This window comes from Molothrus aeneus, unplaced genomic scaffold (genome assembly GCF_037042795.1).
Source record: "Molothrus aeneus isolate 106 unplaced genomic scaffold, BPBGC_Maene_1.0 scaffold_30, whole genome shotgun sequence".
Lineage (NCBI taxonomy): Eukaryota > Metazoa > Chordata > Aves > Passeriformes > Icteridae > Molothrus > Molothrus aeneus.
This window is the reverse complement of record NW_027098964.1, coordinates 4,381,155-4,396,499: the sequence shown is the minus strand read 5'-3', so window position 1 is coordinate 4,396,499 and position 15,345 is coordinate 4,381,155. Positions and strand designations below refer to the sequence as shown.

General features: G+C 60.3%; 1 protein-coding gene across 1 annotated transcript in view; it reads left to right on the top strand.

Moving 5' to 3' along the window:
* Nucleotides 1-15,345, top strand: part of DNM2 (dynamin 2) — a 28,632-nt gene that overhangs the window by 2,392 nt on the left and 10,895 nt on the right. The window contains exons 2-14 of the mRNA XM_066570365.1: nucleotides 2,171-2,244; nucleotides 3,882-4,031; nucleotides 4,141-4,344; nucleotides 4,482-4,580; nucleotides 5,201-5,361; nucleotides 5,902-6,044; nucleotides 6,726-6,861; nucleotides 7,609-7,676; nucleotides 8,811-8,949; nucleotides 10,273-10,359; nucleotides 10,441-10,511; nucleotides 12,133-12,184; nucleotides 13,163-13,174. Of these exons, the coding sequence (XP_066426462.1) occupies nucleotides 2,171-2,244; nucleotides 3,882-4,031; nucleotides 4,141-4,344; nucleotides 4,482-4,580; nucleotides 5,201-5,361; nucleotides 5,902-6,044; nucleotides 6,726-6,861; nucleotides 7,609-7,676; nucleotides 8,811-8,949; nucleotides 10,273-10,359; nucleotides 10,441-10,511; nucleotides 12,133-12,184; nucleotides 13,163-13,174 (1,396 nt within the window). The remainder of the gene's footprint in view (nucleotides 1-2,170; nucleotides 2,245-3,881; nucleotides 4,032-4,140; nucleotides 4,345-4,481; nucleotides 4,581-5,200; nucleotides 5,362-5,901; nucleotides 6,045-6,725; nucleotides 6,862-7,608; nucleotides 7,677-8,810; nucleotides 8,950-10,272; nucleotides 10,360-10,440; nucleotides 10,512-12,132; nucleotides 12,185-13,162; nucleotides 13,175-15,345) is intronic.

Here is a 15,345-nt window from a genome sequence, read left to right as displayed (position 1 = left end):
TCCCGGCCCTGCTCTGACAAATCCCTGTCCCAGCCCTTCCCGGAGCTGTCTCTGGCCTGGGGGACAATGGAGCCCTTGTCCCCCGGGGGTGGGGACAGTCCCTGACCTCAATGGGGCATTATGAGCCCAGGGGAAGGCTGGGGTTCACCCTGGGCTGGGGTTCACCCCGGGCTGGGGATCCTTGTCCTGCCTCAGGAGCATCCCCCAAAATGCCTCAGAGTGGGGCTGAGCCCCAGGGTTTGGGATCAGTGGGGTTTGGGGACACAGGGAGAGCTGAATCCCACGGGGACAGGACAAGAGCAGTGACCCATCCTGAGGGATTGGTCACGAGGCTCCCGCAGCTCTGGTGGGGCTGGGGGTAAATCAGTCCAGGGATAAATCCCTGGGATTTGCCTCGGTGGGAGCCGTGGCCAGAGGAATCCAGGGAAATCCCCCAGGAGTGGGGAGGGAATGGTTGGGAGCCAGGTGGAACCAGCACGAGGTGTTTTGGAAACGTGGAAGTGTGGACACACGCTCAGCTCAGGTGTTTCCCCAGGGATTTTCTCGGCTCTGGGGAGTTCCCACCGCACTCCTCCACCCCGAGACCTTTGGCCCTTTGTCCCTGTGTCCCTTTGTCCCCTCGCCGGCCCTGGTCACACCTGAGCCCAGGTGGGAGGCGGCAGGATCCGGGCAGTGACGTCCTGGGGCTCCTGCGCGCGTCACGGCCGGGCCCGGATCCTGCCCAGCCGGACACGGGAGGGACACGGGGACGTGGGGACACGGAGCTGGGTGGTGGCACTGCCACCGTGCCTGCGCTTCCTTCCTGGAGGCCCCTCCTTCCCCTCGGGGCCTGTCACCTCCAGCTCGGGGAGCCAGGAATCCTGGCGGGGCTGGGACAAGGAAACCACCTGGGTTAGCCTGGGATAGGGGATGGGACAAGGAAACCACCTGGGTTAGCCTGGGATAGGGGATGGGGCAAGGAAACCACCTGGGTTAGCCTGGGATAGGGGATGGGACAAGGAAACCACCTGGATTAGCCTGGGATAGGGACTGGGGCAAGGGGGTCACCTCAATTCAGGGCTGGGACAAGGGGGTCACCTGGATTAGCCCAGGATCAGGGCTGGGGGTCACCTGGATTAGCCTGGAATTGGGGCTGGGACAAGGGGCTCACCTGGATTAGCCTGGGATAGGGGATGGGGCAAGGAAACCACCTGGGTTAGCCTGGGATAGGGGATGGGACAAGGGGATCACCTGGATTAGCCTGGGATAGGGGATGGGACAAGGGGATCACCTGGATTAGCCTGGGATAGGGGCTGGGGATCACCTGGATTAGCCTGGGATAGGGGATGGGGCAAGGGGGTCACCTCAATTCAGGGCTGGAACAAGGGAATCAATCACCTGGATTCCTTCAGGATCAGGGCTGGGAACTGGGGATGACCTGGATGCAGGGCTGGGACAAGATCACCTCGATTTCCACAGGATCAGAGCTGGGGATCACCTCAATTCCCCCGGGATCGGGTGTGGGACACTGGGACAAGGAGGGAGCAGCAGAGGCAGAGATGTCGGCCCCGCTTTGTGGGAGTCACCCCGATCCCAACGCTCCCGTCAGCATCACCGTCCCCTCTGGGGTCACTGGGGCCACCTGGGGCCTCCCCGAGCTCCACTGCCCCTTTCCCCCGCCCGGGGCCGTCCCGGTTGGGCAGGAAGAAGTTCATTTGTGGCTGTCAGCGGCTCGGGGCTGTCAAACAGGCTCTGTCGGGGTGACACCGTCGGGGTGACACCGTCGGGGTGACACCGTCGGGCTGTTGCTCTTGGCGTTGCTGGGACGCCCGGGCCGGGCAGTTCCCGGCAGAGCCGCTCCCAGGCCGTTATCGCTCCCCATTCCCAGCAGACTCTGCCCTGTCCCGTTCCTGCTGTCCCTGCTCGGCACAGGGGTGGGGACAGCCCCAGCCCAAATTGGCCATTGCGGCTCCACCTTTTCCAGGCAGGGTTCTCCCAAAAAAAGTTCCGGGGCGCTGAGGCCAGAGGGGATTCTGTGGGAATTTCCTGCTTTCCTGGGGGATCTGCCCTCCCAGGAATATCCTGTTCTCTCCCCCAGGAGAGCAGGGATTGATCCTGTGTGTTCCCAGTGCTGGAGGAACCGATGGCATCAATCCACCGATTGACTGACCCATCCTCTCATCCCCTGCAGGGATTTCCTTCCCCGTGGCTCCGGGATTGTCACTCGCCGGCCTCTCATCCTGCAGCTCATCTTCTCCAAGACGGGTACGGGGCTGGGAAAGGGGGAGCGAGCTGGGTGTGAGCCCTGGGGGTGTGCACAGTGCAGCCCTGGGGTGTTCACACTGCAGCCCTGGGATGTGTCACTGCAGCCCTGGGATGTGTCACTGCAGCTCTGGGGTGTTCACACTGCAGCCCTGGGGTGTTCACACTGCAGCCCTGGGATGTGTCACTGCAGCCCTGGGGTGTTCACACTGCAGCCCTGGGATGTGTCACTGCAGCCCTGGGGTGTTCACACTGCAGCCCTGGGATGTGTCACTGCAGCTCTGGGGTGTTCACACTGCAGCCCTGGGGTGTGTCACTGCAGCCCTGGGATGTGTCACTGCAGCCCTGGGGTGTTCACACTGCAGCTCTGGGGTGTTCACACTGCAGCCCTGGGGTGTTCACACTGCAGCCCTGGGGTGTTCACACTGCAGCCCTGGGGTGTTCACACTGCAGCCCTGGGATGTGTCACTGCAGCCCTCCCTCCCACAGGGCACCCTGGGCTCCATCCGCTGCCCCCACGCTCGCAGCTCCTCCCGCTCATCAGGGAGGAACGCGGGGGAGAGCCCAGGGAATGCCTGGGAATGCCGGGGAGGCCAAAGGGAACCCAGGGAATGCTGAGCTGGCCGTGGGGGTGACTCCTTCTCCCAGCCAGGTTTCCTTGGTTGCCATCAGCCATCCCGATATCCGGGCAGAACTCCTTGGTCCCCTTCACCTTGAGCAGCCGGGCCAAAAATTCCCTGGGTTTGGGTGAATCCCAGAGGCCCTGGTGCCCTCCTGGGGCCATCAGTGGCTCCTGGGAGCTGAGGAGGGCTGGGAAGAGCCGGTTTTGGAGCCATGGGCGGGCTGGGGAGGGCTCTGGGCTGAGGAATGAGGTGGCTGGGATGATTCCAGCCCTGACAGCGCTGAGGTTTCCGCTCTGCCCACACCGAGGGAAGGAGGAAGGAAGTTGCACCATCCCAGCGGCCGCAGCCTGGCCCCACAGCTGCTGAAATCCCTTTTCCTGGGGCAGATTGGGATCCAGGGCAGCTCCTGGGGGTCCTGCAGCCCCTCCTGGGGTCCTGCAGCCCCTTCCCCATGTCCTGAGGCCCCTCCTGGGGTCCTGCAGCCCCTTCCCCATGTCCTGCAGCCCCTTTCCCATGTCCTGCAGCCCCTCCTGGGGTCCTGCAGCCCCTTCCCCATGTCCTGCAGCCCCTCCTGGGGGTTCTGCCGCCCCTTCCCCATGTCCTGAGCCCCCTCCTGGGGGTCCTGCAGCCCCTTCCCCATGTCCTGCAGCCCCTTCCCCATGTCCTGCAGCCCCTTCCCCATGTCCTGAGGCCCCTCCTGGGGTCCTGCAGCCCCTCCTGGGGTCCTGCAGCCCCTTCCCCATGTCCTGCAGCCCCTTCCCCATGTCCTGAGGCCCCTCCTGGGGTCCTGCAGCCCCTCCTGGGGTCCTGCAGCCCCTTCCCCATGTCCTGAGGCCCCTCCTGGGGTCCTGCAGCCCCTCCTGGGGTCCTGCAGCCCCTTCCCCATGTCCTGAGGCCCCTCTTGGGGTCCTGCAGCCCCTTCCCCCCATTCCCCACACATCCCCCCAGATCCCCTGCCCTGCTCCATCCCACCCCCCCCGAACACTCCCTGTTTTTCACGCTCCCCATCCCTCCCAGAATATGCCGAGTTCCTGCACTGCAAATCCAAGAAGTTCACGGATTTCGATGAGGTGCGGCAGGAGATCGAGGCGGAGACCGACCGGGTGACGGGCACCAACAAGGGCATCTCCCCCGTGCCCATCAACCTGCGCGTGTACTCCCCCCACGGTGAGGGCAAAACGGGGAGGACCCGGGGAAAATCCGGGGCCCTGCGGGAGCCAGCGCACCGGGAAGGCCCGGAGGGATCCCCCCCTTCAGCCCGTCCGTGTCCCCCCAGTGCTGAACCTGACCCTGATCGACCTGCCCGGGATCACCAAGGTGCCGGTGGGGGATCAGCCGCAGGACATCGAGTTCCAGATCCGGGACATGATCCTGCAGTTCATCAGCAGGGAGAGCAGCCTGATCCTGGCCGTCACCCCGGCCAACATGGACCTGGCCAACTCGGACGCGCTCAAGATGGCCAAGGAGGTGGATCCGCAGGGTGAGGGGACGGGGAGCGCTTCCTCGGCCTCTTCTTCATCCTCCTCCTCCTCCTCCTCCTCCTCATCCTCCTCTCCATTCCGTGGGTCCCTGTTGTGCTGGGCTGGGGTTCATTGGGACCAACCCTTGGCCCCACAGGCCTGAGGACCATCGGGGTCATCACCAAGCTGGACCTGATGGACGAAGGCACCGACGCCCGGGACGTGCTGGAGAACAAACTGCTGCCCCTGCGGAGAGGTACGGCCTGGCCCGGGTCCCTGCGTGTCCCCCGTGTCCCCTCGGGTCACTCTGTGTATGTCCCCCCTCAGGTCACTCACTGTGTGCCCCTTGGGTCACTCTGTGTGTCCCCCTTGGGTCACTCTGTGTGTGCCCCGTGTCCCCTCAGGTCACTCTGTGTGTCCCCCCTCAGGTCACTCTGTGTGTGCCCCTCAGGTCACTCTGTGTGTCCCCCCTCAGGTCACTCACTGTGTGCCCCTTGGGTCACTCTGTGTGTGCCCCGTGTCCCCTCAGGTCACTCTGTGTGTCCCCCCTCAGGTCACTCTGTGTGTGCCCCCTCAGGTCACTCTGTGTGTCCCCCCTCAGGTCACTCACTGGGTGCCCCTTGGGTCACTCTGTGTGTCCCCCGTGTCCCCTCAGGTCACTCAGTGTCCCCTGCCCTGTGTCCCTCCCTGGCTCCCCCCATGTCCCCACTGTCCCCAGTGTCACCTTGTGCCCTCTGGGTGCCACTCCCATGCTGTCCCTGGTGTCCCCAGTGTCCCCTGCCCTGGCTCCCCCCGTGTCCCCAGTGTCCCCAGTGTCACCGTGTGCCCTCTGGGTGCCACTCCCGTGCTGGCCCCACGCTGTCCCCTGTGTGCCAGGCTACATCGGGGTGGTGAACCGCAGTCAGAAGGACATCGATGGCAAGAAGGACATCAGGGCTGCGCTGGCGGCCGAGCGCAAATTCTTCCTGTCACACCCGGCCTACCGGCACATGGCCGAGCGCATGGGCACGCCGCACCTGCAGAGGGTGCTCAACCAGGTGCGACCGCCCCGCCCCTTCCTGCCCGGGAGAGGGGAATTTACCGGGTGGGACGGCCCCTTCCTGCCCGGGTGAGGGGAATTTACCGGGTGGGACGGCCCCTTCCTGCCCGGGTGAGGGGAATTTACCGGGTGGGACAGCCCCTTCCTGCCCGGGTGAGGGGAATTTACCGGGTGGGACAGCCCCTTCCTGCCCCTTCCTGCCCGGGAGAGGGGAATTTACCGGGTGGGACGGCCCCTTCCTGCCCCTTCCTGCCCGGGAGAGGGGAATTTACCGGGTGGGACGGCCCCTTCCTGCCCCTTCCTGCCCGGGAGAGGGGAATTTACCGGGTGGGACGGCCCCTTCCCTTCTGGAAAAGCGGAATTTTACGGGTAGGGCTCCATTCCCACCTGGAAAAGGGGAATTTTCCGGATGGGACAGCCCCTTCCCGCTGTGTTCCTGGGTGGAAAAGGGGAATTTTCTATGTGGGACAGTCCCTTCCCACCTGGAAAAGGGGAATTTTCCGGTCTCCCATCTCAAGTTGTGCCCGTCCCCCTGCAGCAACTGACCAACCACATCCGGGAGTCGCTGCCCTCGCTGCGCAGCAAGCTGCAGAGCCAGCTGCTGTCCCTGGAGAAGGAGGTGGAGGAGTACAAGAACTTCCGACCTGACGACCCCGCCAGGAAAACCAAAGCCCTGCTGCAGTGGGTGCCCCTCCAGAGGGAATTCCCAGCGGGATTTGCCCTTCCCAGCTGGAAGATGGATGGATGGATGATGGATGGATGGATGATGGATGGATGGATGGATGATGGATGGATGGATGGATGGATGGATGGATGATGGATGGATGGATGGATGATGGATGGATGGATGGATGATGGATGGATGGATGATGGATGATGGATGATGGATGGATGGATGATGGATGATGGATGGATGGATGGATGGATGGATGGATGGATGGATGATGGATGGATGATGGATGATGGATGGATGGATGATGGATGGATGGATGGATGGATGATGGATGATGGATGGATGGATGGATGATGGATGGATGATGGATGGATGATGGATGATGGATGGATGGATGGATGATGGATGGATGATGGATGGATGATGGATGGATGATGGATGATGGATGGATGATGGATGGATGATGGATGATGGATGGTGGATGATGGATGGATGATGGATGGATGGATGGATGGATGGATGGACGGACGGACGGACGGACGGACGGATGGATGGATGGATGGGGAAAATCTCCTGGGAGCGTGGGCTCCGTGCCTCCCACGCAGAAAAGAACGGGATTTGCACTTCTCCCACGCCATCTGGAGGAATTGGGGAATTTTTGCTCCCTCATTCCCGGTTTTCTGCCCCAGGATGGTGCAGCAGTTCGGGGTGGACTTTGAGAAGAGGATCGAGGGCTCAGGGGACCAGGTGGACACCCTGGAGCTCTCTGGGGGTGCCAGGATCAACCGGATTTTCCACGAGAGATTCCCCTTTGAGCTCGTCAAGGTGAGCATTGGGGGCTCCCTCTCCCCAGTAAAAATCCCAAAATTTGAGGCTGATAAAACGGAGCAGCCCCTGCCTGGGGAGGCTGCAGGGATGGTGCAGCCTTCTGGTGTGGGTCCCCTGTGGCTGCTGGACAGTGGGACACTCCTGATTCCTGATTCCTGATTGATTCCTGATTGAGTCCTGATTCCTGATTGATTGATTTCTGATTGATTCCTGATTGATTCCTGATTCCTGACTGATTTCTGATTCCTGATTGATTCCTGATTCCTGATTCCTGATTGAGTCCTGATTGAGTCCTGATTCCTGATTGATTCCTGATTCCTGATTGATTCCTGATTCCTGATTCCTGATTCCTGATTCCTGATTGAGTCCAGATTGAGTCCTGATTCCTGATTGATTTCTGATTGATTCCTGACTGATTTCTGATTCCTGATTGATTCCTCATTTCCGATTTTTTATTCCCGATTCTTGATTTATTTCTGGTTTTTGATTTCTGATTCCTGATTTTTGATTCCTGATTGATTCCTGATTGATTCCTCATTTCTGATTTTCTATTCCTGATTCCTGATTTATTTCTGATTTTTTGATTCCGGATTCCTGATTGATTTCTGATTCCTGATTGATTCCTGATTTCTGATTCCTGATTTCTGATTCCTCATTTCTGACTCCTGATTTCTGATTCCCGGTTCCTGGTTTTTAATTCCTGGTTGATTCCCAGTTCCTGATTCCCCCTCCGTTTCCCTGCAGATGGAATTCGACGAGAAGGATCTGAGGCGGGAGATCAGCTACGCCATCAAGAACATCCACGGGGTGAGGCAAGTATCGCTCACAGATCCTTCCCTGGACGCAATTCCCGAGCCAGGCTCCCAGGGAAAGCTGGGAAGGGCTCTCCTGGCGGAGGGATTTCCTCTGCTGAGCAGGAGATTGTTCTCCAGGAGCAGAATTGCTCCCTGGGGTCAGGGAATCCCTCCCTGGGATGGGCTCTGTCCCAGTCCCACCCCAATCCCACCCCAATCCCAACCCAATCCCACCCCAATCCCATCCCAGTCCCATCCCAATCCCATCCCAGTCCCATCCCAGTCCCACCCCAATCCCACCCCAATCCCATCCCAGTCCCATCCCAGTCCCATCCCAGTCCCATCCCAGTCCCATCCCAATCCCATCCCAATCCCATCCCAATCCCATCCCAATCCCATCCCAATCCCACCCCAATCCCATCCCACCCCAGTCCCATCCCAATCCCATCCCAATCCCACCCCAGTCCCATCCCAGTCCCACCCCAGTCCCATCCCAGTCCCATCCCAATCCCAACCCAATCCCATCCCAATCCCATCCCAATCCCATCCCAGTCCCACCCCAGTCCCATCCCAATCCCACCCCAATCCCATCCCAGTCCCATCCCAATCCCACCCCAATCCCATCCCAGTCCCATCCCAATCCCATCCCAGTCCCATCCCAGTCCCATCCCAATCCCATCCCAATCCCATCCCAATCCCATCCCAATCCCATCCCAATCCCATCCCAATCCCACCCCAATCCCATCCCACCCCAGTCCCATCCCAATCCCATCCCAATCCCACCCCAGTCCCATCCCAGTCCCACCCCAGTCCCATCCCAGTCCCATCCCAATCCCAACCCAATCCCATCCCAATCCCATCCCAATCCCATCCCAATCCCATCCCAATCCCATCCCAATCCCACCCCAATCCCATCCCATCCCATCCCAATCCCAACCCAATCCCATCCCAGTCCCATCCCAGTCCCATCCCAATCCCATCCCAATCCCACCCCAGTCCCACCCCAGTCCCATCCCAGTCCCACCCCAATCCCATCCCAATCCCAACCCAATCCCATCCCAATCCCACCCCAGTCCCATCCCAATCCCATCCCAGTCCCATCCCAGTCCCATCCCAATCCCAATCCCGCTTTTCCCTCTCCCTGCCCTCCAGGACGGGGCTGTTCACACCAGACCTGGCCTTCGAGGCCATCGTGAAGAAGCAGGTGGTGAAGCTGAAGGAGCCGTGCCTGAAATGCGTGGACTTGGTGATCCAGGAGCTCATCAACACCGTGCGCCAGTGCACCAGTAAGGTACTGGTCAGCCCAGTAACACCAGTAACACCAGTGAGGGACTGGTCAGCCCAGTAACACCAGTAACACCAGTGAGGGACTGGTCAGCCCAGTAACACCAGTGAGGGACTGGTCAGCCCAGTAACACCAGTAACACCAGTAAGGTACTGGTCAGCCCAGTAACACCAGTAACACCAGTGAGGGACTGGTCAGCCCAGTAACACCAGTGAGGGACTGGTCAGCCCAGTAACACCAGTAACACCAGTGAGGGACTGGTCAGCCCAGTAACACCAGTAACACCAGTAAGGTACTGGTCAGCCCAGTAACACCAGTAACACCAGTAAGGTACTGGTCAGCCCAGTAACACCAGTAACACCAGTGAGGGACTGGTCAGGCCCGTGGTGGGGTTTGGTGTGGTTTGATGGGGTTTGCTGGGGTTTGCTGGAGTTTGATGGGGAGTGGTGGAATTTGGTGAGGTTTGGTGAGGTTTGGCAGGGTTTGGTGGGGTTTGGTGGGGTTTGGTGGGGGTTTGGCGGGGTTTGATGGGGTTTGGTGGGGTTTGGTGGGGTTTGGTGGGATTTGGGTGGGGTTTGATGGGGTTTGGTGTGGTTTGATGGGGTTTGCTGGAGTTTGATGGGGAGTGGTGGAATTTGGTGGGGATTGGTGAGGTTTGGCAGGGTTTGGTGGGGGTTTGGTGGGGTTTGATGGAGTTTGGTGGGATTTGGTGGGGTTTGGTGGGGGTTTGGTGGGGTTTGATGGAGTTTGATGGAATTTGGTGGGGATTGGTGAAGTTTGGTGAGGTTTGGCAGGGTTTGGCAGGGTTTGGTGGGGTTTGGCAGGGTTTGGCAGGGTTTGGCAGGGTTTGGTGGGGGTTTGGTGGGGTTTGATGGAGTTTGATGGAATTTGGTGGGGATTGGTGAAGTTTGGCAGGGTTTGGTGGGGTTTGGCAGGGTTTGGTGGGGTTTGATGGGGAATGGTGGGGATTGGTGAGGTTTGACAGGGTTTGGCAGGGTTTGGTGGGGGTTTGGCAGGGTTTGGTGGGGGTTTGGTGGGGTTTGATGGAGTTTGATGGAATTTGGTGGGGATTGGTGAAGTTTGGCAGGGTTTGATGGGGTTTGCTGGGGTTTGATGGAGTTTGATGGGGAGTGGTGAGGTTTGGCAGGGTTTGGCAAGGTTTGGCAGGGTTTGGTGGGGTTTGGTGGGGTTTGGCAGGGTTTGGTGGGGTTTGGCAGGGTTTGGTGGGGTTTGGTGGGGTTTGGCAGGGTTTGGTGGGGTGCTGCTCCCCTTGGAGCTGCCTGCCTCCATCCCACCCCTTCTTCCCGACCCTTTTTCCCTGGTTTCCAGCTGGGCTCGTACCCCAGGCTGCGGGAGGAGACCGAGCGCATCGTCACCACCCACATCCGGGAGCGGGAGGGCAAAACCAAGGACCAGGTCAGCCCCAGCACCCCCAGAGTGGGAATCCCCCTCAAAATCCCATTTTCCCCCCTTTTCCCTGACTCCTGGCTCCCCCAGATCCTGCTGCTCATCGACATCGAGCTCTCCTACATCAACACCAACCACGAGGATTTCATCGGCTTTGCCAAGTGAGTCCTTGCCCGGGGGGGACCATTCCCACACGGCCCCGGGGGCTGTGCTGTCCTTGTGGGGGACACCGGCGTCCCCCACATGCTCCAGCACCGATCCCCTCAGCTTTGGGCTCTGGGAAAGGGGCTGGGAAAAGCTCCAGCCTCGGGAATTTGGATGGTTTGGGCTGCTGGACCCATCCTGGAGCTGTCCCAGAGCAGGAATTGCTCCCTGTCCCCTCTGTCCCTCCTCATCCTCTCCCCTGCCAGGGGCAGGGCTCTCCTGACACCTTCCCTTGACTCCTCCTGGTGTTCTCCAGCCCCAAACCTCCGGGAAGCTCCCAGACTCCAGCTCAGGGTGCCTGGAGCCCACCCTGCCCCTGCCCCTTCCATTCCCACCCTCCTCCTCCTCCTCCTCCTCCTCCTCCTCCTCCTCCTCCTGTTTTTTTTTTTTTCTCTCTTTTCCCCCTTTTTTCTCTCTTTCCTCTCGGGTCACACTCCCTGCTCTCTGCCGTTTCCCCCCGGATCCATCACCTCTCTCTGTCTCTGGACTCTCCTGCTCCTCTCCTGCCCCAGCTGTTTCACTGAGCAGCACGTGGCCACCGGGTGGGTACCGGGGCAGCTCCCCCTGCCCAGGGCACCCGGCAGCTTCCCGGGGGGCTGGGGGGGCTGGGGGGGCTGCCCTTGGCCGGGGGGTCCCGGAGCTTCTCCTTGGAATTGGGATCCTGGAGCTTCTCCTTGGAATTGGGATCCTGGAGCTTCTCCTCGGGTTTGGGATCCTGGAGCTTCTCCTCGGGTTTGGGATCCTGGAGCTTCTCCTTGGAATTGGGATCCTGGAGCTTCTCCTCGGGTTTGGGATCCTGGAGCTTCTCCTTGGGTTTGGGATCCCGGAGCTTCTCCTTGGGTTTGGGATCCCGGAGCTTCTCCTTGGAATTGGGATCCTGGAGCTTCTCCTTGGGTTTGGGATCCCAGAGCTTCTCCTTGGAATTGGGATCCTGGAGCTTCTCCTCGGGTTTGGGATCCCAGAGCTTCTCCTTGGGTTTGGGATCCCAGAGCTTCTCCTCGCGTTTGGGATCCTGGAACTTTTCCTCCCAGCTCATCTGGAGCTCCCCCAGCTCAGCCCTGCCCAGGGATCCGGGAGGAGCTGTTGGGATCGGGGCAGGCAGGGAGGGCTCCCCAGACCCCCCCGGATCCCCCGAATCCCAGCGCTGCCCTTTCCCAGGGGTGGGATCCCCCCATTCCCGGTGGGATTCTAACGCATTTCCCGGATTTTGTTCCCGCTCCCGACTAACGGTTCCGCCCCTCGTGCTCAGGAGAGACAGGTAGCTCTTCCCTCTGGTGCAGGTAATGCTGAATCCCAGTCCTGCCCCCCTCCCAGGGGGAATTATTGGGTGTTTCTGGAAGCTCCTGGTTCTCGGTGGTCGGGATTCCCTTGGGAATCTGCAGCCTCTTCCCCCTGGAGTCCTGGGAGTGCCCACCCCGAGGAGGAGACCCCGGTGTCCCATCCCCGCTCTGTCCTGGGCAAACCTCGGGAAGAACCTCGGGAAGGGGCTCTGGAATTCCACCCTTCGGATCGGCTCCTCCCCTCGCTCACCTTCCTCTTCCTCACCTCAACATCTGATTTTCTTTCCCCTTTTCCCAGCGCCCAGCAGCGGAACACTCAGACCAACAAGAAGAGAGCGATCCCAAACCAGGTACAGCCAGAAGCTCCTGGAATTCCTGCTCTTCCTCCTCCTCCTCCTCCTCCTCCTGCTCTGAGCCCGGCAGGGGCAGCCGAGCCCCGTCCATAGACACTGACAGCCAAGGGCTTGGGCGTGGGAAAGCAGAGTGGGAGCAGAATTCCTGCCCGAAAACAGCAGGATTGGGGACAAAACGGGCGGGAGGTGCAGCCCTGGAGAGGGGGGTGAGGGACTGGGAACCGGGAGGACCCCGGGGTGTCCCAGGAGGACCCCGGGGTGCCCCAAGATGACCCTGGGGTGTCCCAAGATGACACTGGGGTATCCTGGGATGACCCTGGGGTGTCCCAAGATGACACTGGGGTATCCTGGGATGACCCTGGGGTGTCCCAGGAAGATCCTGGGGTGTCCCAGGGTGTCCCAGGAGGATCCTGGGGTGCCCCAAGATGACACTGGGATGCCCCAAGATGACACTGGGGTGTCCCAGGATGACCCCAGGGTGTCCCAGGATGACCCCGGGGTGTCCCCAGAGCACCCCAGGGTGTCCCAGGATGACCCCGGGGTGTCCCCAGAGCACCCCAGGGTGTCCCAGGATGACCCCGGGGTGTCCCCAGAGCACCCCAGGGTGTCCCCAGAGCACCCCAGGGTGTCCCCAGAGCACCCCGGGCTGTCCCCTCCGCCGTGTCCCCCCCAGCCCCGCTCCCAGGGGATGTTGGGCTGAGCAGGGGCGGCCGTGCCCCCTCCCCGGCCCTCGCTCCCTCCGGAAGCCGCTCCGAGGGATTAACGCTGGGAATGATCATTAATAGCATGTAACGGGTTTTCTTCTGCTGTTTTTCCGCTTTTTCCTCCCTTTTTTTTTTGTTTTTTTGTTTTTTGTGCTTCCCGCTCTCTCCCTCTCCTGTCATTCCCTTCCCTGTCCCATCTCCTTTTCCTGCTTTTTTTTTTTATTTTTGTGTGTGTGTGTGTTTTTCCCCCCTTAATTTTGCACGCCCAAAGGGGGAGATCCTGGTAAGTACCACGGAGCGGGATCGTGCTGGGACAGCACCCGGCCCTGCCAGGAGCAGCGTCCCAAAAACCCCCGAAAATACCCCAAAAAGCACCGCCCCCCCCACTGCCCGGGAGGGAGCAGCCGGGGGGAATCTGGGTTTGTCCCCCCGTGCCCATTCCAGGGCCTTTGGGGTGACCCTGGCCCATGCCAGGGAATGCCTCGTGCTGGGATTCCCAAACTTGGGGAAGCAGGAGGCCAAAATCTTTCTGATTCAGCCCAAAATCTTTCTGATTCGGCCCAAAATCTTTCTGATTCGGCCCAAAATCTTTCTGATTCGGCCCAAAATCTTTCTGATTCGGCCCAAAATCTTTCTGATTCGGCCCAAAATCTTTCTGATTCGGCCCAAAACATCTGGGGGGTGGGGGGGGTGAGATTTCCTCAATTCCTTTGGGAACAAACAGAGGGAAAGGCTGGGAGTTCATTTCTCCCCCCAAATTCCCTTTTTTTTTTTTTTTTTTTTGGAGGGATTTGGGGTTCAGCCCTGCCCCGATTCCCGGAATTCCCAACCCGGCTGCTCCAAGCCCACGGAGCTCCTCCCTCCTGGGCCAGAATTCCCTGCGGGGTCCCAATCCCACTGCTCCCCCCAGACCCCGTCACTGCTTTGGGAACGTGGGAGTGTCTGAGAGCGAATCCTTCCCAGCCCCACTCCGGGGTTTACATCCCCCTGGGCAGGAAAAACCAGGAGAATGGGATACGGCTCTGGATGCGGCTGGAATGGCAGAGCCGGGGGCACTGAAATGTCTCGGTCTCCCAAAATTTCATTCCTGGCGGATCCAGGAGGGTTTGTGCCTCCCGTTCCGTGGATCCCCATGGCAGACCCGGCCCTTTCCCGGCTCTTCAGACGCTCCCACTTCCTCTGGAAGTTCCTGGGATCCCCCGGAGCTCCGGGCGGGGCCGTTCCCTCCCTCATTCCCTGCGGGAAGGGCGGAGAGCTGGGAATCGGGGATGGGGGGGCCCCAAAACCATCCCTGTTTTCACCAAAATCCGTCGGTTTTAAAGGAACTTCCTCCCCCCTGCTCCTGCTCCTGCTCCTGGGCCGTTCCCGGAGGCTCCTGCACAGACCCTCTCCCTTTTCCATGGAACCCCTCAAAGTTCCCCCCTCTCCCACTCCCTGCTCCCAAGGCAAATCCCCTTTTTCCTTTCAGCCCCTTTTCCTCACCATCCCATTTCCCAATTTCCCCCATTTCCCATTTCCCACCCCTCTGGCTTTGCTCCCGTCCCTTTCCCGCTGCGCGTTCCCCATCCCTCATCCTCCCTCTGCCCCCTTCCCACCCCAGTTCCTTTAAAACCCGCTCGGATCCAACCCCAGGCTGGTTCCCAGTTGGGAACGGGGGCTCTGGGAGCTGAAATCGAAATTCCTGGGAATTCCCGGCAATTCCGGGGCTCTGGGAGGTGAAATCGAAATTCCTGGGAATTCTGGGGCTCTGGGAGGTGAATCCCCCTCCCCACAATTCCTGGCTCTCCGTCCTTCCCCTGCCATGTGTGCATCTAACCGGGCTCCATTTGTGTCTAACCGGGCTCTGTGTGTGTCTAACCGGGCTCTGTGTGTGTCTAACCGGGCTCTGTGTGTGTCTAACCGGGCTCTGTGTGTCTCTAACCGGGCTCTGTGTGTGTCTAACCGGGCTCCATTTGTGTCTAACCGGGCTCTGTGTGTGTCTAACCGGGCTCTGTGTGTGTCTAACCGGGCTCCATTTGTGTCTAACCGGGCTCTGTGTGTTTCTAACCGGGCTCCATTTGTGTCTAACCGGGCTCTGTGTGTGTCTAACCGGGCTCTGTGTGTGTCTAACCGGGCTCTGTGTGTGTCTAACCGGGCTCTGTGTGTGTCTAACCGGGCTCCATTTGTGTCTAACCGGGCTCTGTGTGTGTCTAACCGGGCTCTGTGTGTGTCTAACCGGGCTCTGTGTGTGTCTAACTGGGCTCTGTGTGTGTCTAACCGGGCTCTGTGTGTGTCTAACCGGGCTCTGTGTGTGTCTAACCGGGCTCTGTGTGTCTCTAACCGGGCTCTGTGTGTCTCTAACCGGGCTCTGCCCCTGCCCGGGGCTGCTCCCGCTCCGGCCGCGCTTCCCGCTGAGCCCCGGCACTAACCCGGGATGGGCTGGGATAGCCCGGGATGGGCTGGGATAGCTCAGGA